This window comes from Chrysemys picta, chromosome 22 (genome assembly GCF_011386835.1).
Source record: "Chrysemys picta bellii isolate R12L10 chromosome 22, ASM1138683v2, whole genome shotgun sequence".
Taxonomy (NCBI): Eukaryota; Metazoa; Chordata; order Testudines; family Emydidae; genus Chrysemys; species Chrysemys picta.
Genome location: NC_088812.1, coordinates 22,336,565 through 22,362,400, shown reverse-complemented (window position 1 = coordinate 22,362,400; position 25,836 = coordinate 22,336,565). Strand labels below are relative to the sequence as shown.

Genomic DNA, 25,836 nt, shown 5'->3' with positions numbered 1-25,836 from the left:
GTCTCAGGGATGTCTCAGGGATGGGGCAGGCAGCAGGCAGGTGAGAGGCTGGGGTGGGGACGGGGTCTCAGACATTGTGATAAAGTGGGAACTTTTTTTATGAATCCTATGTGCCTCAGTTTCCCGTGTATTTTGCATGGGGGGGGGGGGGGGGAGGACTGTTTGTCCCTAAGAGCAGAGGTCAGAGTGGCACAGAGCCACTGAGCACAGACCCCAGCTCAAAAACAAAAAGCATTTGGGGAGGGGGGCGGAGCATTGGCTCCCACTTGGGAGCCAAGGAAGAAGGTCAGACAGAGTCTGAATGTCAGGGCTTGGCCAGGCTCAGGGCTTCACCTATCATTGCTCTGGGTTGGCCTAAGGACTTCCCAGGCTGGGGTCCAGGTGCCTAAGAAACCCAACTGTTCTGACAATGCTGGGGGACTGGCCCTGTCACCCGGGTTGAGGGGAGTTGGGCCCTGTGGAGTGGACGGGTCTGTCTCAGCTGCACTCGCTGGGCAGGGCTCACGGGGTGAAGCCCAGCAGGTCAGTCTCAGGAGGTGGGAGGCCATGTGGCCTGTCAGGGTCTGGCACAGCAAAGGGCTTCCTCCCAGAGACTTCCCCAGCTGGGGCCCTGGCCCCTGGGTACTCAGGGATGGAAGTAGGGGCAGTGGAGGCAGAGCAGGAGAGGGAAGGGGGTCTCACCCATTTACTCAGGGATGGAGGCTGGAGAGGAGGCAGTGAGGGGAGGGGTGGAGGCAGGGCAGGGATCTTACCCATGTACTCTGGATGGAGACAGGGTGGGGGGGCAGCAGTGGATCTCACCCATGTACTTGGGGCTGGAGGAGCAGTAGAAGTGGGGGGAGGCAGGATGGGGGGGGTGCGTCTCACCCACGTACTCTGGCACAGAGGAGGGACAGGGTAGGATGGTGGTGGTGGGTCTCACCTGTGTACTCTGGGCTGGAGGAAGGGTGTGCTCTAGGACAGAGGGGGAGGCAGAGGGAGAGGGTCTCACCTGTGTACTCTGGATTGGAGGAAGGGTGTGCTCTAGGACAGAGGGGGAGGCAGAGGGAGAGGGTCTCACCTGTGTACTCTGGATTGGAGGAAGGGTGTGCTCTAGGACAGAGGGGGAGGCAGAGGGAGAGGGTCTCACCTGTGTACTCTGGGCTGGAGGAAGGGTGTGCTCTAGGACAGAGGGGGAGGCAGAGGGAGAGGGTCTCACCTGTGTACTCTGGGCTGGAGGAAGGGTATGCTCTAGGACAGAGGGGGAGGCAGAGGGAGAGGGTCTCACCTGTGTACTCTGGGCTGGAGGAAGGGTGTGCTCTAGGACAGAGGGGGAGGCGGAGGGAGAGGGTCTCACCTGTGTACTCTGGGCTGGAGGAAGGGTGTGCTCTAGGACAGAGGGGGAGGCAGAGGGAGAGGGTCTCACCTGTGTACTCTGGGCTGGAGGAAGGGTGTGCTCTAGGACAGAGGGGGAGGCAGAGGGAGAGGGTCTCACCTGTGTACTCTGGGCTGGAGGAAGGGTGTGCTCTAGGACAGAGGGGGAGGCGGAGGGAGAGGGTCTCACCTGTGTACTCTGGGCTGGAGGAAGGGTATGCTCTAGGACAGAGGGGGAGGCAGAGGGAGAGGGTCTCACCTGTGTACTCTGGGCTGGAGGAAGGGTGTGCTCTAGGACAGAGGGGGAGGCGGAGGGAGAGGGTCTCACCTGTGTACTCTGGGCTGGAGGAAGGGTGTGCTCTAGGACAGAGGGGGAGGCAGAGGGAGAGGGTCTCACCTGTGTACTCTGGGCTGGAGGAAGGGTGTGCTCTAGGACAGAGGGGGAGGCAGAGGGAGAGGGTCTCACCTGTGTACTCTGGGCTGGAGGAAGGGTGTGCTCTAGGACAGAGGGGGAGGCGGAGGGAGAGGGTCTCACCTGTGTACTCTGGGCTGGAGGAAGGGTGTGCTCTAGGACAGAGGGGGAGGCAGGGTCTCACCTGTGTACTCAGGCACAGAGGCAGGCGACGAGGCAGTAGATGCATTCTCCCAGTCCCGCTCACGGCTCTGGCTGCCCAGCAGCCGGCTGGGGGACATGAGGCCTGAGGGGGAGGCGGCTCTGTGGGGCAGGGGGGCAGTTAGAGATGGGGCAGGAGTTCCAATGCAGGGGCCAGTCAGACTCACCCTCTAGCTCCCTGGGAGTCACCCCCCCACCCCAAACCTTCCATCTCCATCACTGCCCCCCCCCCCCAAGAAAGGAGGAAGGACTCCAGGGATGGCCCCAGGCCAGCCCCCCAGCCTGGAGCTTTCCCTGCCAATGGGAGCCATGCTGCTTTCTCCCCTTGCTACAGGCCCCTAGGAGGAGCCAGGATGAACCCCCCTCCCAGTATCTAAAGTGGCAGAATTGGGGGGGGAGGGGGCAGGGCGGAGCATGGAGAAGCACAGGGGGTTACTTGCCCAGCTCCCCCTCCCCCCCATGCTCTCACCTGGAGGGTCTCTTGACAGTCAGCGAGTTCCCAGGGTCGTTGGCCACGGTGGAGAGGGACAGGGTCGACTGGGAGTACACCTTGCTGAGCCTGGATCCTTGGGGGCAGGGGGGAAGCAGAGAGCTCGGTCAGACAGCGCCCAAAACATCCCCCCCAGCCCCCCAAACAGGCACCTCCCTGCCAAAGTTAAGTCAGACTCGACTCCTGGGCCCTCCAGATCCTGGAGTAGGTAGTTCGGCTGCGTGAGCTGGGCAAGGGGTGGCTCCCATGAACCCACCTCCCCCTACCCACACTGTCCATGAACCACCCTCTCCCCCCAGCCGTACCGAGGAGCCCCTTGACCGGGCTGCGGGCCAGGGCCGAGTCGTCACAGAATACCGTCTTGGGCCGTCCCTTCTTGAGGGCGCGCACCGTGGTTGGCTTCTGCCGCAGCACCTTGTCCAGGTCCTCCATGATCTTCAGCTGGTGGCGCCGCAGGTACTCCTGGCGTGTGAAGTCACCACGCCGCGGGCTTGCTTCCTCCTCCGGCCGTGGGTGCTCCTCTGTCTGCAGCCTGGCACAGGGAGTATGGCCATGAGGGGCTGGGCTCTGCCCCAAAGCCCCCCAGCCAGCCCTGCTGTAGGGCTCCCTGAACCCCCCCCCCACCTGGCACCACCCCAGTGCTGTTCAGACCAGCCCCCCACCCACACACTCCTGGGTGCCTGTAGACCTGGGCTCCACCCCACTGTGGCCCAGCCCCCCCCGGCCATGCACTCCTCCTGGGTGTCACCCTGGCACCTGCCTCCACCCACTTGACATGGGCTCCTTCCCTGGCACTGCCCCTGCTCCTCGACTCCCCCCTGCCCACCTGGCTGCCTCCTCCTTCTGCTCCTTCTCAGCCTCCAGCCACTGCTTGCGCTGCCGCGCCTCCTCATTGCGCCGCTGCTGGCGCTCCAGCAGGCTGGCCCGTTTCTGGGCCATCTCGTCCTCCGGCTTCTCGTCATCCTGGGCAGGGACAGAGCTAGTGAGCAGGGAGGGCCGGGGTCTGCAGGTAACAGTGATGGGTGGTATGTGGGCACACAGCAGCCCCTGGGACAGCAGGCACCGGGCACAGAGGGCAGCACTGGACATGGGGTGCTGCCACAGCTCCAGGGAGGGTGGGCACATCCCCATGAAGCCAGAACAAGTCTCTAGTGCATCCTGGGTATCCCACCACTCCCACCCCCTTGCCAGCTCCACTGGCCTCAGCATCAGCCCTAGGGACCCCAGAAAGCCACACAGCTGAGGGCAGGGTCCAGCTATCCCAGCCCATGGCCAAGCCGGGCCACGGCCCTGCTGCTTCAGAGGGAGGGGCAGGAAGCCACCCTGCTCAGGGGCAAATACTGACCATCCAGGCCTGTAACAGCAGTGGTGTTACCCAGACCAATATCTAACCCTCAGAGCCAGCTAAGCTCCTGCCCTGGGCACTATCCTGAGGCAAGGAGTTCCCCAGGGGAATGTGTCATTTCCTAGGCAGTCCTACAGCTATGGCTCGCGAGAGCTGGACGGCAGCATGAGGCCCAGATCCCTTGGCTGCTCTCAGGTCAGTTAATCCCCTGCAGTGTCCCCCATGCAGCCCCAGCAGGTGGGAGTTAAGCAAAAAAGACAATAACTAGACCCAGATCCAAAGATTCTGAGGTGCCCAACTCCCATGGACCCTACACCCGCATCCCTCCACAATGTGTTCTAGGCAATAGTCCAGGGATTCTCAAACTGGGGGTTGGGACCCCTCAGGGAGTCATGAGGTTATTACATGCAGGGGGGGTCGTGAGCTGTCAGCCTCCACCCCAACCCCGCTTTGCCTCCAGCATTTATAATGGTGTTAAACATATAAAGAAGTGTTCATAGTTTAGGGGGGGGGTGTCTTACTCAGAGGCTTGCCATGTGAAAGGGGTCACCAGTACAAAACTTTCAGAACCACTGCAATAGTCTGATCGTGGCAGAATCCAAAGGGTTAACTGTACATCTGAGCTAAAATCCCATAGCACTGCCCCCACAGGGCCCACTGGGACAGGAGCGACCCCCAGCCCAGCCACCAGTCAACGCCACAGCACCAGAGGGGCAGGACTGCATCCCAGCCAGCCCCCTGCTGCAGACCCTAGGGGAGGAGCTGCTCAGAGGAGGCACCTGGAGGAGGCAGGGAGCCAAAAACAGCAGCCCCAGGATTTCCCTACAGGAAGGCACTGGCTGTGACCCAAGAGAGCCCAAGGGGAGGGAACCCCACAGAAGCCTGAACCAGCAAGTCTCCCGGTGCTGGGGACAGCACCCCTAGAGGGGAAAGGCCCCATGTGCCATTCCTGACACTGAGCCGGCCAGAGCAGAGCACTAGGGAGCGGGGCAGACTGACCTGGGAAGGTCATCTAGTTTTACAGGGACTGTCTGCATGGGGAATGGGAGAGCAGGGGGTGACTTTACTTGAGGGACAATACCTGAGCCAGGAGGGGGATGGGGCCAGGTAACAACTTTGCCCAGAAAACTGAACAAAGGCTGGAGGAGGAGCCGGGGGGAGAGTGGAAGGAAACGGCTGCAGGGGAGTTTCAGTTTGAAGCTGGCTGGAAAAATGGAGGGAACCCCCCAGGGTTGGGGTCTAAGCTCCCTGCCCCCCAGAGGGACCTGGCCGAGGGGTCCTGGTTGTACCCTCAAGCTCTGCTTAGGACTGCGTTCCTGTCGTCTAATAAGCCTTTGGTTTTACTGGCTGGCTGAGAGTCACGGTGAATCGCAGGAAGAGGGGGATGCAGGACCCTAACTCCCCCCCACACTCCATGACAGCCCCCTAGAGGGGAAAGGCCCTGTGTCCCATTCCCTGCTCCCCCCTCCCCAGAGAGGAGCACTCCCAACCCAGGGGCTTCTGTGACAATGGCAGGTTGCTGTCCTGAGTGGCTCTGGCAGGCAGCCCAGTGATGGGCCATGGGAGGGGTACCCTGGGGCAGCGGGGATGTGTGGCTCTGTCCATGTGGTCTAGCTCTCACCTTGAAAAAGAATCCCAGGCCAGCCCGTGGCTCCGCATCCATCACCTCGGTCAGCGACTCCTCCAGCGAGTCGTCCCCGTCACCCTCCTCAGCCTGGAGGCTGGACAGTGGGATCTCAATGAGGCTGCTCCGCCGCTCGCCCGGCGAGGACACATCACTGGTGCCGTCCCCAGACACCCGGGCACTGCCCATCCCGCCCTGCGGCACCACGGAGGCCACAGGGCGCAGGTTGCCCTGGGTCTCCAGCTCAGGGGACTCAAGCGTCTGCTCTGGCCCAGCTACCTCCTCCGAGAAGTGGATGGAGGAACGGGTCTGCATGGGCACCTGACTGGGCGAGAACTTGCGCAGGTGGGGCAGGGTGTCCACATTGTGGGGAGGCGTCAGCACCCGCGTCAGGGGAGGCAGCTTCAGCTCCACAGGCCGGGCATGCTTGGGACTCTTGGGGGGCGTGGGGGCAGCCTTCTTGGGGGCTGGCTGGGGCGAGCGGGGCGCAGCGGGGACGGGGGGCTTACGGGAGGGGGAAGGCGAGGGCGAAGAGGACGAGAGCTCCACGGAGTGAGGTGGCACGAATTCCCGGCTGGCCCGTGGGGCGAGGCCCTTGGGGGCCGGGATGACCCAGGCCTGGCTGGGCTTCTTCTCCTGGAGCAGGCGCTGCTGCTGCTGGCTCAGGCGGTGCATGTCCAGCTGCAGGGAGCTCAGCGCCGTGTTCAGCTTGGCCACGGCCCGGTTGTAATCGCCCAGGTTCTCGTCCAGTGGGGCCCCCTTGATCTCCGGCGAGAACGTCACCTGCTTCTCCAGGCGGCCCTGGCCTGGCCCCTCCTCCTCAGCCTGCACCTGCAGGCTGCCCCCGTCCTCCTCTGCCTCCAGCCGGGCCAGCCGCTCCTCCAGCGACAGCTTGGTCTCCCCCTCCTCCTCCTCCTCTCCCCCCTCCCTGCGTTTGAGCTGCAGGAAGGCGCTCTTGCCCAGACGCTGGCGGTGCTTGGCAAAGATGGCCTCGATGCGCTTCTTCTGCGCCTCAATGGCGCGTCGCTTCTCCTCCAGCCGGGCACCCAGCTGGCTCATCTCGGAGCTCAGGGCAGGGCTGTGGCCAGGACTGTCCTCAGGGGGCACGAGGCCTGCCTCCGAGCTCTCACCGGTGCTCTTCTGCAAGGCCTTGCCCTCAGGGGCCGCCAGCTTCTTCTTGCGCTCGGCGAAGCTGGTCATGCGCACGCCAGCACCTGAGGAGCCTGCGCTGTCGGGCTGGGAGCTCAGCGAGCTCAGGCCCGAGGAGGTGTCGTCCTTGGTGCCAGGCAGGCGGGCAGGGTCCTCAGCGTCCGAGTCCAAGCTGCCGTCCCCGGGGGGGGTGGGGCCCTCAGCACGCCCGTTGGGGGGCCCGCTGTGGAAGCGGTAGACAGCCAGCGCTGGCGGGGGCTCTGGCGCCTGGGTGGGCTTGGTTGGCTCTGGCGAATGCAGGTAGAAGCCGTCGGCCGCCCCCTCGGGGTGCAGGCGCTCGCTGCTGTGGATGATCTGCAGGGCCTCCTCAATGGTGGGCAGGTCGGGGTACCCGTCCGCCAGCCCGTTCTCCACGGGGGGGCCCTCGCGCTCCACAACCCCCTTGGCAGACAGCGCCACCTTATGCACTGTCCGGTGTGGCTCCACCAGCCCATTGGGGGCCTCGTCCTTGGCCAGCCGCCGGGCAGCGTCCTCGGGGAGGGGGCCAGGGGAGCGGGCCAAGCGGGTGGGCACAGGTGCCAAGCTGTCTGAGCTGATGGAGCGCAGCATGCCCACGGGGTTCCCCATCACGATGTCCACGTCACTGTCCAGCCCAAAGGGGATGCTAAATGACACGGCCTGCGACAGCGGATGGCTGCAGGGAAAGGAGGGGTGAGGGACTGGCCAGAGACAGGACCTGCCCCCAGAAAGGGATGGGCCCCACGTTACCATGCCCACCCCAGAGTGGAACAGGCCCTGCCCCCTGCACAGATCAGAGGACTGCGAGGACAGCAGGGGGCCAGGGTCTGGCTATGGAGAGACAACCCCTCCCCAGGCCACATGTGCCAGCTCTGGCCCCTGCACAGAGCTGGGGGTGGGGTGGGCTGGACTGAGCTGGGGAAAGGTTCCACCTCCCATAGCCCCATCCCCACCCCTACCAAGGGTTAGGGCCCAACACCCAGCTCCTGGCCCAGCCCCCACACCTGCGATGCTTCCCACCCACTCAGCCCCTTCCTGCCTCACCTCAGCTGTTTCTTGCTCCAGGGTTTGCCAAATCCGCCCTCCACATGGGACATTGAGGTAGAGTGGTGCATGGAACCTGGGGCACAGAGCTATGGTCACACAGAACCCCCCAGACAGCCTGGAGCCCCCAAGCCCTTGGGACCTCACATCAGCCCCCTGCTGCAACAGCCCAGAGCACCCCAACCCTCAGAACCCCACCCTCTCAGATGGCCCATAGCCCCCAACCCAAAACCATCTAGGGACCTCACAGAATGGCTCAGACCCACCCCAACACCTTGGGACCCCAGCCTGCCAGCCCTCTAGGATGACTCAGATCCATCCACCCCAGCCCCCACCCCAGGCAGCCCAGAAGCATCCACCCCAATCCACCCCATACCCCCCCTAGAACAAGCCAGAACTGTCCCTAGCCCCCTCTGGGATGGTTTGGGGCAGGGACTGGGTCTATAGGGGCCTGGGCTGAGGGCGTTACAATGCCTCTCTCTACACCCTTATGTGCCATGGGGCAGCACAGGGGCCTGGATGCCAACTCAAGGGGTTCAGGGCCAGATCAAGCTAGGTGGGCCTTGGAAGTCCCCCATTTTTTCCCCTATGGGGGCTCTGAAGCTCCTAGCTAGGGACTCTCGCAGACAGCAGGCATCGGTCAGGGGAGTGTACCCCCAGCTAAGGTCAGACCAGGCCTGAACCCCACACAGCCCCAGCAATAGCTGGAGCCTTCCCCGACCCCCAGGGCCAGTGCAAGGATATTTTGCGCTCTAGGCAAAACTTCCACCTTGCGTCTCCCCTCCCCCGGAACATCGCTTATTATAAAAACTTTCAAAAATGAATACAGTGGAGTTACATCTTACGCGGGGGTTAGGTTCTAAGGTCAGTGCGTAAGAGGAAAATCATGTATAGTGAAAGTTACCATAAAGTACAGTACACACAGGATACACTAGAACAGGGGTCCTCAACCTATGGCAGGTGAGCCCATTTTTTTTTTTTAAATGGCAGGCTGCAGGTTCCGGTGAACGGAACCCCAGGCCGGCGGACGGAACCCTGGGTGAACGGAACCCTGGGTTCACCCAGGCCGGCAGGAGTCTGAGCGGAGCTGCCGGTCTGGGGTTCCGTCTGCCGGCTCCTGCCAGCTGGGGTCCCGGCCGCCAGCCCGCTCAGTGAACAGAACCCAGGCCGGCGGGCTCAGCAGCGGCCGGGGCCCGCAGCTTGCGATAAAAAAAAGGCTTGCATGCCACCTTTGGTAGGTTGAGGACCCCGGTTCTAGTGTACACAGTGTATACTGTACTTTATGGTAATTTTCACTATATGTGATTTTCCTCTTACGTGCTGACCTTAGAACCTAACCCCCGTGTAAGATGTGACTCCACTGTAGCGTAAAAAAAAAATTTGGGGGGCACCGCTTTTTGGCACCCCCAAATCTTGGTGCCGCCTAGTTCGCCTAGTGGTTACACCGGCCCTGCCGACCCCCATCCCCCGTGGAGGGCAGGGCATCTCACCTAGCGAGCCTCTGAGCGGGGACTGCGGCTGCCCGCCTGGCAGGAGCGGGTGTAGGAAGCTGAACACTGGGGAACCACTGCAAGAGAGACCACACATGAGGCTGGAGCACATTAGATCACACCTGAGCCACAGGTGCCAGCTCAGCACCACCTGGCCCCAGAGGAGACATCTGAGCAGCACTCAGGCACCCTGTGCCAGCCCACCAGCGGGCTCCTGGCTTTGGGTATGGCGAACATGGTGTATCCCACTGCTGGGGATGTCGTCACACTCAGGCATTCACCAGGGGGAGCTCTGCCTGGATCGCAGCCTGGCAGGGGCAGTGATTTGGGGCGGAAGCCAGCCAGACTCAGATTGGATTTTACAAACTAATTTCATTCAAGTTCTGCCCTGGCAGGAAGTTAACTAAATGAAGCTCTGGTCAGGATGGCAGGGAGAGCCGTGATTCATAAGCCAGGACTCCTGGGTCCTAGAATGGAGTGGGGGCTAGTGGTTAGAGCAGGAGTGGGGAGTCAGGACTCCTGGGTTCGATCCCCAGCTCTGGGAGGGCTCTGCCAGGAACTCCCACAGCTGTTTTGAGCCAATATCCTGTTCTGAGGAGACCCAGGTTGAGGAACAAAAACCCACTTAATTGGAAAAAAAAATCCAATTGTTTGGAGGGGGGAGGGGGAGAAGAGGGTGTTTTCTTTTGGGGGAGGGACAGTCCAGTCTCACAATCCCGCTGAACGTTTCTCTTCCTGGGTGGAGGAGGAAATTGCCCCCTGTATCAATCCCCCCCCCCCCCACACACCTCCTCCTCCCCAATCATGATACACTCGCTGCCCCCAGAGGGGGGGACAAACCAATGGCTGCAGGGGTCCCCTAGTGGGTCACAGCTGATCCTGCCCAGGCGCTATTTAAGCTGGCAGGCGAGTCATGGCATTAGTACGAGCCCAGCCAGGGCCTGGAAAACAGCATCCTAGCAGAGACTCCAGCCCCCCAGCACAGACCAGAGGAACCTCCCAAGCTCCAAGGGGGTGAAGAGAGGTCAGGCTCCACAATACCTCCGAGACCCACCAGCTTTATGGAAGAGTCATCAAGAGCTTAGCAGGAGGGAATGACCCAGTGCTACCAGTCCAGTCAGACAGAAGTGACCTGGTGAGAGCGCCCCCTAGTGCCACACTGGGGCCAGCACTGACTGCCAGGGGAGAGCGCCCCCTGCAACGCCCCCTAGTGCCGCACTGATTGCCAGGGGAGAGCGCCCCCTAGTGCCGCACTGGGGCCAGCACTGACTGCCAGGGGAGAGCGCCCCCTGCCCCTCACTCACCGGCTCCTAGGGTACCACAGCAAGACCTGCCCACCATGCCAGGCGGCAGGGGTGCCAAGACTCACCTATTGCTGTTCCCACTGGTGGGTGTCAGGGAGTCGCTCATTGAAGGCGGATCTGGAAGGCAGGCAGGGAGCATGAGTCTCTGCCCCCAGCCACTCCTGGGGGACGGGCATGGGTGGCATCCGCCCAGGTCAGGCTGCCAGCCCCACAACCCCAACCTGAACAGCAGCCAAGGTCCTTCAAAGAGCTTCGCCAACACAGGGCCTTTGTTCTGGGGCTGGGCTGAGCCAGCTCCCAGCATGCTCCACTCCCACTCCTCCCCCGCCCCGACCTTGGCCAGGGAGCAGCAGCCACAGCCCGGACAAGGTGGCTGGAAGGGGGGGGGGGGGGGGGGAAGAGTTCCCCGTGGCTGGGGGATGCAATGAACCCCCCACACCTTCCAGGAGCAGTCAGTCAGCATGATATCCTAAGCTGGACCCCAGGCAGGAGATATCTGCCCCTTTCAGACAGGGCTCCCCAGCCCCCCCTGTACCCAACTGTGATCGGGGGGGGTACAGTGCCAGCCAAAGGGGAGAGATTAGAGGCACCTTTGCCCCAGGGTGATGTCTGGAGGAGACGAGAAACCATCCCCCCAGACTTAGCCTGGCCCAGCAGGGACTGACAGGGCCCACTGGTACCTTTGAGTCCCCTCAGCTCCTTGGGGCGCACAAAGTCCGGCTTGAGCACCTCGAAGCACAGGAAGAGCTCAGCCAGGAACACCCCAATGTTGATCTGCAGGGGGGGGCAGAATAGCTGCTCACATGCCCCAAAGAGGCCAAAGCAATAAGATTCCCCCCCCTAGCCAGGAGAGAGAGGATGGACTCCCCATTCCCCCCCTCCCCACAGGGGTGTGCAGACCAGGAGGAGCAGGGTGCCCCCCCTCCCCCAGACCAAGGCACCCGTGAGCACAGCAGGGACTCCAGGGCTGGGGGCACCAGTCCCGGGCCCAGCCCAGAAGGAGCCCTTTGTGCCAGGCTGCACAGCCCCAATTAGAGCAGCCGGAGGTGCCGGCCAAGGCCTCATTAGGACCAAGCTGGGCTGTTCCGCCAGGCTGGCTAATCCGCACCCTTCTGCCTCAGTGGAGAGCAAGGGGCGCAGGCTGGGGGGGCTGCAGTCACAGAGAGCTGGGCAGAGCCCCCCTGCCCCTAGAAAGCCAGAGCCCAGGGCTTTATGGTTATGTTTAACCTGGCCCCAAAGTCCGCACCAGTATAGGAGGGGTGTCCTGCCAGGGTGAGTCCGAACCAGCCACCCCACTGCACGCAAGTACCCATGGCTCCCCTCAATGAGCTCCATTCCCCCGCCCCAAGCTCCCACACCAGCTGGAGCAAGTCTCCCTTGCACAGGGCACTGCCCACATGCTGGGGGCACCTTGGCTCAGGCCTCCCCAACCCCACTCACCCTCAGCACTGGGGGCACATAGAGCAGGTCCTCCAGTGCCAGGGGGCAGCAGCTGCCCAGGTACTCAGTGCAGAATTCCTGGATGAGCTGCAGGTTGTAGAGGCTGTCGGCCACCGACATGGTCTCCTTCAGGCACACGTCTGCAGGGAGTGGGACATGAGTGCTGCCCTGGGGACTGCCCCCCAGACCCACCCTCCCCCTCCTGGCCCCAGGGACTGCCCTGCCCGACCTGCCCCTCCCCAGCCAGGCTCCCCACCCCTCCCCCTCCCAGCCCCAGGACTGCCCCACGCAGCCAGCACAGCCCCCAGGCTCCCAACCCATCACTGCCTGGCACCCCATCCTTAGTCCAGCCCCACATTTGAACTCACCCTCCAGACGCACCACATCAGGGCAGTAATAGTGGATGGTGGCGGCGATGGCACCCCCGTTGGCCAAGTCCTTCATACCCATGACGGGTGTGAAGCAGGGCGTCTGTTTGGGCAGCACCTTGTCCTTCCGGTACCGGATCTGCCCAGAGCAGAGAGAGGGGGGTGAAGAGCTGGAGGGTGCCCCCCCCCACGGGGGGGGGGGGGGGGAGAATTGCAAAGCCAGTGACATTGCAGGCTCCTCCGCTCTACCCACCACCCTCTCAGGTCAGAGGCCCTCAACTGTCTAATGACCCTGCCTCCTCCCATCACTCCAGCTGTCCCCAGCATGCTACAGACCCCCTATTCTCCCAGCCCCCACAGGGGTCTCTATGGCTCAGCAGACCACTAGTGCCCCCATTCACACCCAGCCTTGGATTCCCTCTTCCAGGGCTCTTCTTCCCCGTGCCCCCAGCACCCCATTGAGAAAGGTCCACTCATCCCAAAACAGCTCCCCCTCCCATATGGGGCATCGGGAAAAGGCTTCGTGCTGGGAGGGACCAGGCTCCCTCAGGGCAGGGGGGCTGTGGCTGGGGTCCCACGGGGCAGAGCAGCCAGGATGAGCTGTGACCTGGGGATGCCACCCCCTCCCCCCCCCCCCCGCAGCACACAGGACACAGCACCCCCTGCCCATCATGGGGAGGAAGGCGTTTGGGGGCAGCTCAACACAATAGCCCTGCCCCTGAGTCTAGGGCTGCCCTACTGCCCCACAGGCCTGGCATGGAGGGAGGAAAGCAGGAAAGACAAGCTGGGGGTCCCCACTCTGGGCCAGGCCCCCCTGCACTGAGAGGCCCCAGCTGGGTGAACAGGACACCCCTTCCCGTCCTGCCCTCGGGTCACGGCAACACTCGCCACTCGAGCACAGGAGACGAGACAACAGCCAGCAGCCCGGCACAGGGACAGGCACACAGAGCCGAGCAGGGCAGGAGCGTGCAACTACAGCAGGGGAGGGGCACATCCAACAGACAGACGGCCAGCGGGCCAGACAGACAGCCTTGCGAAGGCATGAAAAAAAGGGGGACCAAAAAAAAAAAAAAAAGTTATGGGATGCCCTGTTATTCCTGCTGCAATGAGCCCCTGGCAGGGACTGGGGAGGGAGAGCTCCCCCACCCCAGCAACATTGCATGGGGAATCCCTGCCCCCTCCAACACACCACAGCCTAGACGCTGCAGGACCCCAACAGAAGGGGGTCAGGAGACCCTATCGGAATGGGGGGGGGCAGTCTGGTCCAGGAGCCACCAGCTGCTCCATTACAGCCCAGCGGCCCCACGGGCCTGTGAACCAGACTCCCCCACCTCCCTGACATAGGCTGGGGGTGCCAATCCATCCTGTGCTGCTCCCTTGCAACGGCATCCCCGTTGGTGGAAAGCAGAGTCCACGGGGCTTACCGTTCCCTAGCAGGGGTGGCGATGGACACTTCAGCCAAACACACGGCTGCCCGTCCCCAGCTTGGGGCAGCTCCTCCGGGAGTGTCCATCACCTGGGCCACCCCATATCTAACCTGGGGAGGGAGGCACAGTGGTGTGTATGCTGGCACAGGGAATCAAACCTGGGACCTTCAGAACTAGGAGGGACCCCCTGGCAAGACGCAAGCTCTTGGCCACTGGGTGGGCTGCGGCCACTAGATGGCACCAGGACGCTAGGCCTGTGCAAACACCCTATTGCTCCCCAGGGGCAGCCTTTGGGGGGCAAAGCTTCCTTAGCATAGACTATTACATGTGACTCTATTGTACCCTGCAAAGTCAGGGGGGAGACACATAGTGGAGCACAGACCTACGAAAAGTTGGGGGGAGCAAACCAAGGTCTGGGGGAGCTGCCCCTATTGCCCCATAGCAAGTGATGCCCCTGTCATTCAGGCCAACCCATCAGGCCCGGAGGCCACTGCACTTCCAAGCTTTTCAGCATGGGCAGGGCCTGCTGCTGCGGGGAGATGGGCTGGGGGCAGGGGCATTGCAGGAGGAATAACCAGCCCCCCCGGGCAGGGGATGGAACACAACAAAAACAAGCTCAGTGGGTGCGGCAGGCACGCAGCAGCGGGCACAGCAGGGCACAGGCACTGAGTGATACGTTACCACAGGAGGTTTACTCCCCGACTCCTTCAAACAAAAAGCGATGGCATGCTGGATGCAACAGCAAAGGAAAGAGAAAGCCTTGTCAATGCGGGGGCCCAGCGGCTGCTGGAGAGAGCGCCACAGGGAGGGAGCTGCTGCCTGGCCAGGCCTGTGGGGGGCGCCACTCTACAGCCCTTCCCTCTGGGGCACTGCCTTCTGAGCCTGCCCCAGGGTGGCCCTCTCCTAACATGCAGCTGGGGTCCCTGCAAAGATGCCTCCCTATAGCCCAACTAGACTGTGGGGCACCCCTCAAACCCAGTGCTAACCTAACCCTGGGGGGTGGGGACCCTCCTGCTTGTAGCCTGGACCCCAGAGCACTGGGGGCCCTAACCCCTAGAGGGGGATAAGAGCAAGAAAAGAGAAGGGGGGGGGGAATGTGTCATGTGACCAGCATGCTGCTTTTGATTGGCTGTCTGACTCCCCCTCTCCTGGGTCTCTTAGCTCATTACTGAACCCAACTCTCCCCAGTGCAGCCATAGGGTTCGTTTTGGGGGGTCACAGGCTGGACAGTCCTATGTACCCTTACCTGACCCTCCCCCCACATGGATCCTGAACCTGGCAAGAACCAGGCAATGCCCCTCCCTTCCCAGCCACCAGGAGGGGATTCACCCCCCACCCCGCTCAGCGGAGCAGATGCCACAGACCTGTGTGTAAGAAGCTAAGAGACTGAAGAAGGGGATACATGGGGCGGCGGCGGCGGAGGGGGGGGGGGAGGGAGAGGGAAGGAGGAGTTGTGAGCAAAGGATGCTGGGATGCATTCACTACCATCTGCTGGCCTCTAGCGATGGGCACCACCCGCCACCCCCCAGCAGAAATCCCCCACAATGGGGTCTGACAGGGCATCTTCTGGTCTGAGCCCAGCAGACTCACCACCCAAGAGAGCCCCACCTAGACCATTGAGGATGCTGCCTTCCACCCCCAAGGGACAGGATGGCATCCAGGGGACCCAGCCTCCTCCACACACGCCCCCCCCATGAGCCAAGCCCAGGGGTGGAGAAGGAATGGCCTCCCTACAGCAGGCACCCTCCCACAATGCTCTGGGCCATCACCCCTTCCAGAGTAGGAACTTCCCTTAGTGCTGGGGCCTCTCCTCATCACCCCTCACAGGGGCTCTTCCTCCACCCCCCACAGTGCCCTGGGGCCTGCCCCTCTTCACCACCACCCACACAGGGGCCAACCTTCCCACAGTGCTCTGGGGCCTGCCCTCCCCAGGGCTCTGTAGGGTGACCAGATGTCCCGATTTTATCGGGACTGTCCCGATATTGGCTTGTTTGTCCAGTGTCCCGACCGATGTGCGGTCGGGACACTGGACAAACAAGCAATTTTGACGTCCTGGAGGGACTCTCGCCCCCTAGGCTCACTTAGGGTCACCAGGGCAAGCCGCTTGGCTTCACCGCCGCCTTCAGGGCCCGGGGCCGGGAGTGCAGTGCGGAGGCTGCTCCAGCCCTGCAGCCCGCGGGGCAGTGCGGTGGGTCGGAGGCGGACACGCTCCTGCCGGGAGGGGCCGGGCCCGGCTACCTGGTTCGCCCCCTGCCCAGGTCCCCGAGCTCCCCGCGGCTGGAGAGGGGCTGTCCGGGGCTGCGGGGGCGAGTGTCCCAGCCCTGGCGGGGTGGAGCGGAGCAGCCCCTGCTGCGGGGCCGGGGCGACGGAGCCCGGGAACGGCTGGGCAGGGAGCTGCAGGAAGGGCCCGGAGCGCGGCTCGGCTGGGGGGTGCTCCGGCCGTTTTTGTTTTTTTTTTCCCCTCTCCGCCGCCGGCTTTTTTCTTCTCTGCCCCCCTCCCCCGCGGCCTTCTCCCCCCCCGCGTCCCGATATTTAATCTGTGGCATCTGGTCACCCTAGGGCTCTGGGACCTCCCCACACCCCAGGGGCCATCCTTCGCACAGTGCCCTGGGGCCACACATACCCCACAGTACCCTAGCGCCTCTCCCTACCTCTCCTCCCACCCTCCACAGGGGCCATCCTTCCAGTGTCCTGGGGCCTGCCACCTCCCTCTCCCCTCCCCTCCCCGGGGCCATCCTTCCCACAGTGCTCTGGGGCCCCAACATCCTTTGCTCGGGGTGGGGTGGGGGGGGTCTCCTGGCATGCAGACCCACAGCCAGCAGCGCTGGCATGACATGGCCCCGGCCACCAGAGTTGGCGCAGGGGAGGGGAGAGTAAATAAACCACCCACTTACAGGAACCAGTTTCCAGTACCACCTGGTGGGACACTGATGCGGAGGAATGAGAAAGGCCACAGGAAGGAGGAGAGAGAGACGCAGAAGAGAAGAGTCACACAGCGAACCTCCATGGGCCCGCGGGCAGCCACACAGGAGTCACGCCAGCTGCCCCAGGGCAGCACTGCAGCAGGGGAGGGCAAACTGCATACCCAGCTCTGGGGGAGGGGAGCTCCGGTCCCCTGAGTGCAGGGGGAATGCATGGAAGTGCCCCCCACCTCTGCTCACCCCCAGGCACGGAGCCGCCCCTTGCTCACCCAGCAGCCACCAGGGCAGCACTGGGAGCCAGAGAGCGCTGCCCAGAGGGGGAAGCATGGGGTGGGAGGGAAGCACGTGGGGGCAGCAGCTAGACTGGGACCCATCACCCCCAGGAGGTCAGAGCACACAGAATCCCTCCCGCCCCCCCAACACACACACACACACAGGGGACATTCAGCAGCAGACTTGAGGATGGACAGTGGGGGAGGAGGGCCCTCCCACAACAGGGCAGGTGTCTCCTGGGGATAGGTTCGTCCATGGCCTCCGGGGACCAGCCACAGCCCCTCCCTGAAGGAGTTCATGCTACCAAGCCCCGGGAATACCCCATGGCCCCAGCACACCACGCGCCATGGTGCAGTGGCCCTGCCCACTCATCCTGCTTGGAGTTAGAGGGCCCCCACACAAACCCCCTCGTTCCCCCATAGGAAGACCTCAGCACAGTGCTAGACAGACCCACCTTGGGGCCGCTTGCTGGGGACTGGCCCTGGCCCTCTGTGCCAGGCGCTGGCTGCTGCGAGCCCTCACGCTCTGTGCTCTCCTGCAGCTTGCGGTTCACCTGTGGGGGACAGGGACAGGTTAGTCTGTGCTGGGGCAGGGAGAGCCCCCCAGCCTGGAGAGAGCCCCTCCCCCGCTGCTGCAGGAAGAGGGCAGCTCGGCATGGGCTCGAGGGCCAGAGGCCAGAGTCTCTAGGGTGGCAGGAGACCACTCCCTGTGTCAGATGGGGGCTCCCACTCAGAGCAGTGTCTGGGGAACAAGCATCCCAAAGCTAGAGGGCACCAGGGGCCATGGCTCCCCCCCACAGTTCCCCCAACATCCCACCATCGTACCGTGTCCACCCAGCAGAGGAGCTTCTGCTCCCAGGAGCTGGCGCCAAGGTCGGTGCCAGGGGGGGCACTCAGTGAGTGGGTGGATTCCACAGCAAAGGCTATCATCAGGGAGTCGATCACTGCCAGGTGTGCGCCCTGCAAGGAGAATGGACCATCAGACACTGCCCCTGAGACCCCATCACCAGCCCCCCCCGCCCCCCCATGCTACCCTGCCCCAGCTCCCCATGGAGAGACAGGACTGTCAGACACATCCTCACCTGCCATGCATCCCAACCCCATGACCCAGTCCAGAGAGCACAGCCTCTGCCAGGCCCACACCTGGGCCCAACCCAGAGATTCCCCCACATGCCCTGCCACAAGAAGGGACCGACACTGCCCCAACACAGAGTCCCCACATCAACCCTGCACCCCAGACACCCCTCATTGCCCACTGACAATACCCTGCAGGGAGAAGGGACCATCAGACACCGCACTCACCAGATACACCCCCAACACACACCCCAGCCAACCCTCTGCCTTGGCAAAACCTAGAAATCCCCACAGGCACTGTGGGGAAAAAGGTCTGTCAGGCACTGCCCTTTGCAGCCTCACTCCCCTCAACTCCACGGCCTTGCCCAGCCTAGAGACCCCACCCCGCAAAGAGCCACTGCCAACCCTACACCAGCCAAGACACTCTCATCCCCATGAACCCAAACAGCCTGATGCCCGCCCTCCCATGGGCACAAGACCCCTGATTTACACCCGCCTGGGGCACCGGGGGGGGGGAGGGGCAAAGAGGGTTTTGGGTGAACACATGAGAGGTACCCCCCACCCCCTGCCACAGAAGCCACCCTTGGCCCCAACACTGGCACGCCGCAGGCTCAACTTGGCCAGCGAGTAGTCAGCCCAGGCCCTCGGTATTTGAACGGGCCCTGCACCAGGCTTAGAATCATAGAATATCAGAGTTGGAAGGGACCTCAAGAGGTCATCTAGTCCAACCCCCTGCTCAAAGCAGGACCAATTCCCAGCTAAATCATCCCAGCCAGGGCTTTGTCAAGCCGGGCCTTAAAAACCTCCAAGGAAGGAGACTCCACCACCTCCCTAGGTAACGCATTCCAGTGTTTCACCACCCTCCTAGTGAAATAGTTTTTCCTAATATCCAACCTGGACCTCCCCCACTGCAACTTGAGACCATTGCTCCTTGTTCTGTCGTCTGCCACCACTGAGAACAGCCGAGCTCCATCCTCTTTGGAACCCCCCTTCAGGTAGTTGAAGGCTGCTATCAAATCCCCCCTCATTCTTCTCTTCTGGAGACTAAACAATCCCAGTTCCCTCAGCCTCTCCTCATAAGTCATGTGCTCCAGACCCCTAATCATTTTTGTTGCCCTCCGCTGGACTCTTTCCAATTTTTCCACATCCTTCTTGTAGTGTGGGGCCCAAAACTGGACACAGTATTCCAGATGAGGCCTCACCAATGTCGAATAAAGGGGAACGATCACGTCCCTCGATCTGCTGGCAATGCCCCTACTTATACAGCCCAAAATGCTGTTAGCCTTCTTGGCAACAAGAGCACACTGTTGACTCATATCCAGCTTCTCGTCCACTGTGACCCCTAGGTCCTTTTCTGCAGAACTGCTACCTAGCCATTCGGTCCCTAGTCTGTAGCAGTGCATGGGATTCTTCCGTCCTAAGTGCAGGACTCTGCACTTGTCCTTGTTGAACCTCATCAGGTTTTTTTCGGCCCAATCTTCTAATTTGTCTAGGTCCCTCTGTATCCGATCCCTACCCTCTAGTGTATCTACCATGCCTCCTAGTTTAGTGTCATCTGCAAACTTGCTGAGAGTGCAGTCCACACCATCCTCCAGATCATTAATAAAGATATTAAACAAAACCGGCCCCAGGACTGACCCTTGGGGCACTCCGCTTGAAACCGGCTGCCAACTAGACATGGAGCCATTGATCACTACCCGTTGAGCCCGACGATCTAGCCAGCTTTCTATCCACCTTACAGTCCATTCATCCAGCCCATACTTCTTTAACTTGGCGGCAAGAATACTGTGGGAGACCGTATCAAAAGCTTTGCTAAAGTCAAGGAATAACACATCCACTGCTTTCCCCTCATCCACAGAGCCAGTTATCTCATCATAGAAGGCAATTAGGTTAGTCAGGCACGACTTCCCCTTCATGAATCCATGCTGACTGTTCCTGATCACTTTCCTCTCCTCTAAATGTTTCATAATTGATTCCTTGAGGACCTGCTCCATGATTTTTCCAGGGACTGAGGTGAGGCTGACTGGCCTGTAGTTCCCCGGATCCTCCTTCTTCCCTTTTTTAAAGATGGGCACTACATTAGCCTTTTTCCAGTCATCTGGGACCTCCCCCGATCGCCATGAGTTTTCAAAAATAATGGCTAATGGCTCTGCAATCTCACCCGCCAACTCCTTTAGCACCCTCGGATGCAGCGCATCCGGCCCCATGGACTTGTGCACGTCCAGTTTTTCTAAATAGTCCCGAACCACTTCTTTCTCCACAGAGGGTTGGTCACCTTCTCCCCATGCTGTACTGCCCAGTGCAGCAGTCTGGGAGCTGACCTTGTTCATGAAGACAGAGGCAAAAAAATCATTGAGTACATTAGCTTTTTCCACATCCTCGGTCACTAGGTTGCCTCCCTCATTCAGTAAGTGGCCCACACTTTCCTTGATTTTCTTCTTGTTGCTAACATACCTGAAGAAACCCTTCTTGTTACTCTTAACATCTCTTGCTAACTGCAACTCCAAGGCCTGGTCTACACTACGGCCTTCCTGATTTCACTCCTGCACGCCTGAGCAATATTTTTATACTCCTCCCTGGTCATTTGTCCAATCTTCCACTTCTTGTAAGCTTCTTTTTTGCGTTTAAGATCAGCAAGGATTTCACTGTTTAGCCAAGCTGGTCGCCTGCCATATTTACTATTCTTTCTACACATCGGGATGGTTTGTTCCTGCAACCTCAATAAGGATTCTTTAAAATACAGCCAGCTCTCCTGGACCCCTTTGCCCTTCATGTTATTCTCCCAGGGGATCCTGCCCATCTGTTCCCTGAGGGAGTCAAAATCTGCTTTTCTGAAGTCCAGGATCCGTATTCTGCTGCTCTCCTTTCTTCCTTGTGTCAGGATCCTGAACTCGACCATCTCATGGTCACTGCCTCCCAGGTTCCCATCCACTTTTGCTTCCCCTACTAGTTCTTCTCTGTTTGTGAGTAGCAGGTCAAGAAAAGCTTTGCCCCTAGTTGGTTCCTCCAGCACTTGCACCAGGAAATTGTCCCCTACACTATCCAAAAATTTCCTGGATTGCCTGTGCACCGCTGTATTGCTCTCCCAGCAGATATCAGGGTGATTAAAGTCTCCCATGAGAACCAGGGCCTGCGATCTAGCAACTTCTGCTAGTTGCCAGAAGAAAGCCTCGTTCACCTCATCCCCCTGGTCTGGTGGTCTATAGCAGACTCCAACCACGACATCACCCTTGTTGCTCACACTTCTCAACTTTATCCAGAGACTCTCAGGTTTTTCTGCTTATCGCTAGCCACAGGGCCTCCATTCCCCACAGTTAGGGCAGCCCCCAAGGTTCACCCCATAGGCACTGCCCACAGTCAGAGAGCAGGACATGCACCCCAGCCCAGGGAGGGGAGCAAACAAATACTCTAAGAGCCAGAGGGAGGGAGCCCCATATTCTCTCCCCCCACCCCCCGCTGGGGCCAGGACCAGGGCTGGGAGCAGCCAAGGATACCTGCAGCCCCAGGCCTCAAGGTGCCTGCAGAGGGGCTGGGGGCCTCTGACAAGTCAGCACCAAGGGTCAGGAAGGCTCAAGAGAGGAGAGCGAGAGGGTTAATGGCCCCAAGCCAGCTGGGTCCATACAGATACTAGAGCTCCAGGGCATTGCTGTCGGGCTCAGCCCAGACATGGACCTCACTGCTGGGGCAGGGCCTGCAGGTAACCCATGCCATGGCAGCACCAGGCCCACTGAACTTAGGCTGTAGGGCCTGGCACCACAACAAGCTTACATACCTTGGGGAAGGCAATGGCAGCTCTGAGGGAGCAAGGCCTAATGGTTACAGCAGGAGACTGGCACCAGGACGCCTGGGTTCCATTCCCAGCTCTTAGAGGAGTAGGGTCCAGTGGTTTGAGCAGGGGAGTCAAGACTGGGTTCTGCCCCTGACTGGCTGTGTCCCCTCAGGCAAACCCTTTCAGCCTACGTGCCTCAGTTTCCCCCTCATCAACTAGTGACTCTTTCCCCTCCCCAGGAGAGTGACATGCCCAGCCCGACTAGGTGAGACTCCCACCAGGCCCCCTCAGAGTGGGGCGACTTCCCCATAACCTGGCAGGGATTGACCAAGACATGCATCCACCCCACCCCCTCCCCTCATTGGAGCACAGGGAGCCTGGGGCTACATTCTCAGGAGCTGATGGTGAAAGCAGAGCCCGGGGTGGGGGGCAGGGCTGAGGGCAACAGGGCTCCCCAGCACCGTGGGGCTGTTGGACGAGCCAGTTGGAGCCATTAATATGAACCTGTGAGAGTGAGGGGGTGGGAGGGCAGGGCCCCACCAGGGCTGGGCTGACAGGGTCCCAGGGTTCATGCCAGTGCCACTTCCTCTGCCTGAGGTCTCCCATGTGCCCCAGGAGCAGGGTCCCAGCCCCCTCTGCTCTGCCGGACAAGGGTAATAGGATCCTCCCACAAGCCAATTATCCCTGCACAGATCCCCTGGCATCCCATTGTGGCTAATGTTTAACCCGATTAGTGCAGCTCCGACCCTGGTACCAGAGCTCCCAGCTCCTCTCCCTCCCCAGCCTGGGAGGGATCCGGCTGGCTGTTGCCTAACACAGCAGCTCGTCAATCATTAACACGAGCCCATCCCCCATAGGCCAGGCACGGGCACCAGCCTGGGTGTGACAGAGGCCCCGATGGCAGGGCCCACACCAAGCCTAGAGACTCCAGTGTGCATTGGGCTCCCCTCTTCCTATCTGGACAGATCGTATGGCCCTCATCCCCCGCCCGGGGGGAGGGGGGGGGGCAGGGGTGGATCCCAGACACAGGAGGCAGCTCAGGTCAAGGTCCCTGGAGAACTGTGTCAGACGGAGCCTGCCCGGAAACCCCCAGCTGGGGGAAGAATCCCAAATTAGCCAGGCCTGGGCTGTGCAGGGGCAAATTAGGGGTGTTATGCCAGTATTGCCTAAGGAGCTGCCTAGGGCAGAACCACGGGGTGTGGGACAGGCAGTGGAGAGCACAAGGAGCGCTCGCCTTCCTGAAGAAGGCAGCCCAAGAAGGGTTTCTTGTGTGTATCCGGGGGGTTAGGCTCTCCGCTTTCCCTGGCCTAGACTGACTGGGGCGGGGGGGGGGGGGGGGGGGGGGAGAAGAAGGGGCTTTTCTGACAGGGATTTGGACTGGAGGAAACACCAGCTGGGTAACAGAGATCAACCCCAGTTAGCCTGCAGAACTGCCTGCCACTGGATCTCAGGGAGGGTCAGAGAAGGAGCCAGATGTTTTCCATCAGCAGTGGGACAGCGTCAGCTCCATTAGCTGGGGGAGATGCTCACAAAGGTCATAAACCGTCACACCCACTTAAGGCAATCCCAGCCCCACCTCCGGCTGAGTCCCCAACAGGGAGAGAATTTCCTCCCATGCAAGATGTAAAGAGCCCCCTGCCAATGAGGGGTCTGTAACTGGCCAGCAGCAGCCACCAGGGACCAGATGCATGATTGCTGTGGCAGAGGTGGAGAGTCTGCGCTAGAAGGACACGCTGATTAGCCCTCACAGACAGGGCCACTGGGCCAATGCCCTCTCTAGCCCAGGCTACGCAGTGGGGGAGGGGATGACAGACCAATGCAGTCATGCTGGGCAGACGGGCCCCTCCAGCCCTGTGGGATTTAGAGATGGGGATTACAGTGCCATGGCAGCAGGGGCCTGGCAAGGCTCCCGCGAGGATGGGGAGCAGTGCCTGCTCGGACAGCGATGGGGAACCAGGCCAGGGTGCAGGGACCTGGCACAGCAGCTGGCATTGAAGGGAGTCATTCTCCCTCCCCACAGCCATGGAGCCGAAGCCAGGCAAGACGGGGACACTCTTGGCAGGTTCATGCCCTGATAGCGCCCCTAGAGGCTGGGCTAGACAGCTGGGAACCGCAGCCGTTCGCCTCTCCGAAAGTCCCCTGCCAGGAAGCCCAGCCCGAAGGGCAAGGGAGCCCTGCCCCGAGCTGCCCACTCCTGGGAGTCAGGGCTGAAGCAGGCTCCTCCAGCCCATACTCCACCACCCCTCCCTCCCAGCAGGGCTGCTCCCTACTGCCCCATCCCAGCAATCAGCCCAGCCTGGCTATCGACCCTGCACCGCAACTGGGCACCCCCGCGGGGTCTGTGGAGCAGCCCTGCTGGGAGGGGGAAGCCAAAAAGGGCCCAGTGTCCCCCTGCCCATACCCTAGCTCTCCCAGGGTGCCCACCCCCATCTGCAGGGGCTGCAGGTCCCAGAAGCAGCTCCCTGGGGCATCAGGCCTCGAGACAGGCACCAGGAGCCCAGGACTTGGTGCCGCCACTGAGCGCCACCCACACCCTCCCAGGGCAGCCCAGCTACCAAGGAACCCTGCTGGGGGCATATGGGAGAGCCCGTCACATGGCTGTGATTCCCCCCCCGCCTCCACCTAGAGCTGTGTGTGGCCCAGAGAACTGGGTTGTGCCCTCACCGTGCCCTGCATGAATGCTCCCCCCGGGGCTCTGAACCAACCGTGGCTCTCTATATATAGCATACACACCCCACTCCCAGCCTGAACCAGAGCCCTACAGCCAGATGACCAGGGCAGCATTAATAGCAATCCGAGAGCAGCTCACCAGACCAACAGCTGGGCCCCCGACCGCCCCACACAGGCGGGTTTCTAATCTCCAGGCTACAGGAGCAGACCCCCTCCCCGCAAGATCACCCCTGGATTTAAGCAGGCTGGCGAAACCCTCCCCCGCACAGCCTCTGGGACTTATCCAGCCCAGACAGCAGCTGCTCCCAGCAGAGCTGACCTGACTTCCCAGAGCCCCTGGCTAGTGCCACCTTGGGGCCCCCAGTCAGGAGCCCTGTGCGCACACACACACACACACCTCCAGACAGCAGCCCCCTCTACCTTTTACACCTGGACACACAGCAACCTGGCCCAGCCTGAGGAGGGGAGGGGGCCCCTCTCTGGGTTTGAAAGTCCCCCCCAGCACACACAGCAGGCAGGGCCCCCAGCTCAGCACCCAGCCTGCAGATAGGCCCCTCCCCCCCCCGCCACCCCCATGGTGGTTCAGGTGTCAGCCAGGATCCCAGCTCGTAAAGGCCCCACCCTGACGCCAATGCACTTCCCAGACCTGTGCCCAGTGCCTGCAGGGGGAGGCGGCAGCCAGGATGGGCAGAGAGGGGGGGCAGACCTGCCTAATCCAGGGTGCCTGCTCCCTCCCACCAAAAAATGCATCAGCCTCCCCCAGTGCTGGGCTCATGCCCTTCCCCATAAGAAGCCTACTCCAGGGGGCACCACAGCTCCCACTCCCTGCCCTGGCGGCATCTGCCCCTTCCAATGCCCAGCCTGGGTCCCAAGCACCCTCCAGCCTCAGCCAGCCAAGGCCCCACTGGGCACCTCCCACAACCATGCACTGTCCTGGGTGTCCAGGCACCTGGCACCACAGGACACCCCGCAGCAGAGGCTCCCTCTCCACACGATACGTAGAAAAATCCCTGGACAGGACATACCTGCACACAGGGAGACACCCCAGGGGCAAGGGGCAGTCTGGAAGCTGCCCCCCCCAGGCTCTTTGGAGGACCCTAGACAGACACCCCCCCCCATTACTGCACTGGAACATGCACCCCTGAAGCAGTCACCAGACAGTCCCTCCACCCTGGCCCTTACCATCTTGATGGGTTTCTGGCGCAGGTCGGCCTCCTTGACAGCCTTGTCCTGGTAGGTGGGGGCCAGGCCACGGCGCCCCAGCAGCGCCAGCAGGGCAGCGTTGTCCTTGGGGGTGGGCGCAGCCGCATCGTCAGGGGGCAGCACCTGGCGGCAGGCCCGGCAGTAAATGTCTGAGGAGAGCAGCAGGCGTGTCACGGGCGGCTTGATGTGCTCCTGCTCGTATTGGTCTGTGTAGAAGGGGTCGCGCAGCTCCTCCGGCACGTTCTCTGCAAGAAGAAGGGGG

General features: G+C 61.6%; 1 protein-coding gene across 5 annotated transcripts in view; it reads right to left on the bottom strand.

The window, feature by feature from the left end:
• CAMSAP3 (calmodulin regulated spectrin associated protein family member 3) overlaps positions 1–25,836 on the bottom strand; it is a 40,439-nt gene that overhangs the window by 1,596 nt on the left and 13,007 nt on the right. For 2 of the 5 annotated variants that reach the window (XM_008176602.4, XM_065576061.1), the window contains exons 2-17: positions 25,554–25,819; positions 17,684–17,818; positions 17,314–17,412; positions 16,560–16,592; positions 14,347–14,394; positions 12,239–12,377; positions 11,871–12,010; positions 11,111–11,204; positions 10,496–10,547; positions 9,127–9,203; positions 7,637–7,712; positions 5,423–7,268; positions 3,283–3,419; positions 2,762–2,988; positions 2,436–2,532; positions 1,950–2,068 (exon numbers count right to left, since the gene is read on the bottom strand). In XM_008176602.4, coding sequence (XP_008174824.2) covers positions 1,950–2,068; positions 2,436–2,532; positions 2,762–2,988; positions 3,283–3,419; positions 5,423–7,268; positions 7,637–7,712; positions 9,127–9,203; positions 10,496–10,547; positions 11,111–11,204; positions 11,871–12,010; positions 12,239–12,377; positions 14,347–14,394; positions 16,560–16,592; positions 17,314–17,412; positions 17,684–17,818; positions 25,554–25,819 — 3,585 coding nt within the window. The remainder of the gene's footprint in view (positions 1–1,949; positions 2,069–2,435; positions 2,533–2,761; positions 2,989–3,282; positions 3,420–5,422; positions 7,269–7,636; positions 7,713–9,126; positions 9,204–10,495; positions 10,548–11,110; positions 11,205–11,870; positions 12,011–12,238; positions 12,378–14,346; positions 14,395–16,559; positions 16,593–17,313; positions 17,413–17,683; positions 17,819–25,553; positions 25,820–25,836) is intronic. The other 3 variants (XM_024113034.3, XM_024113033.3, XM_024113035.3) reach the window with 3 other exon arrangements.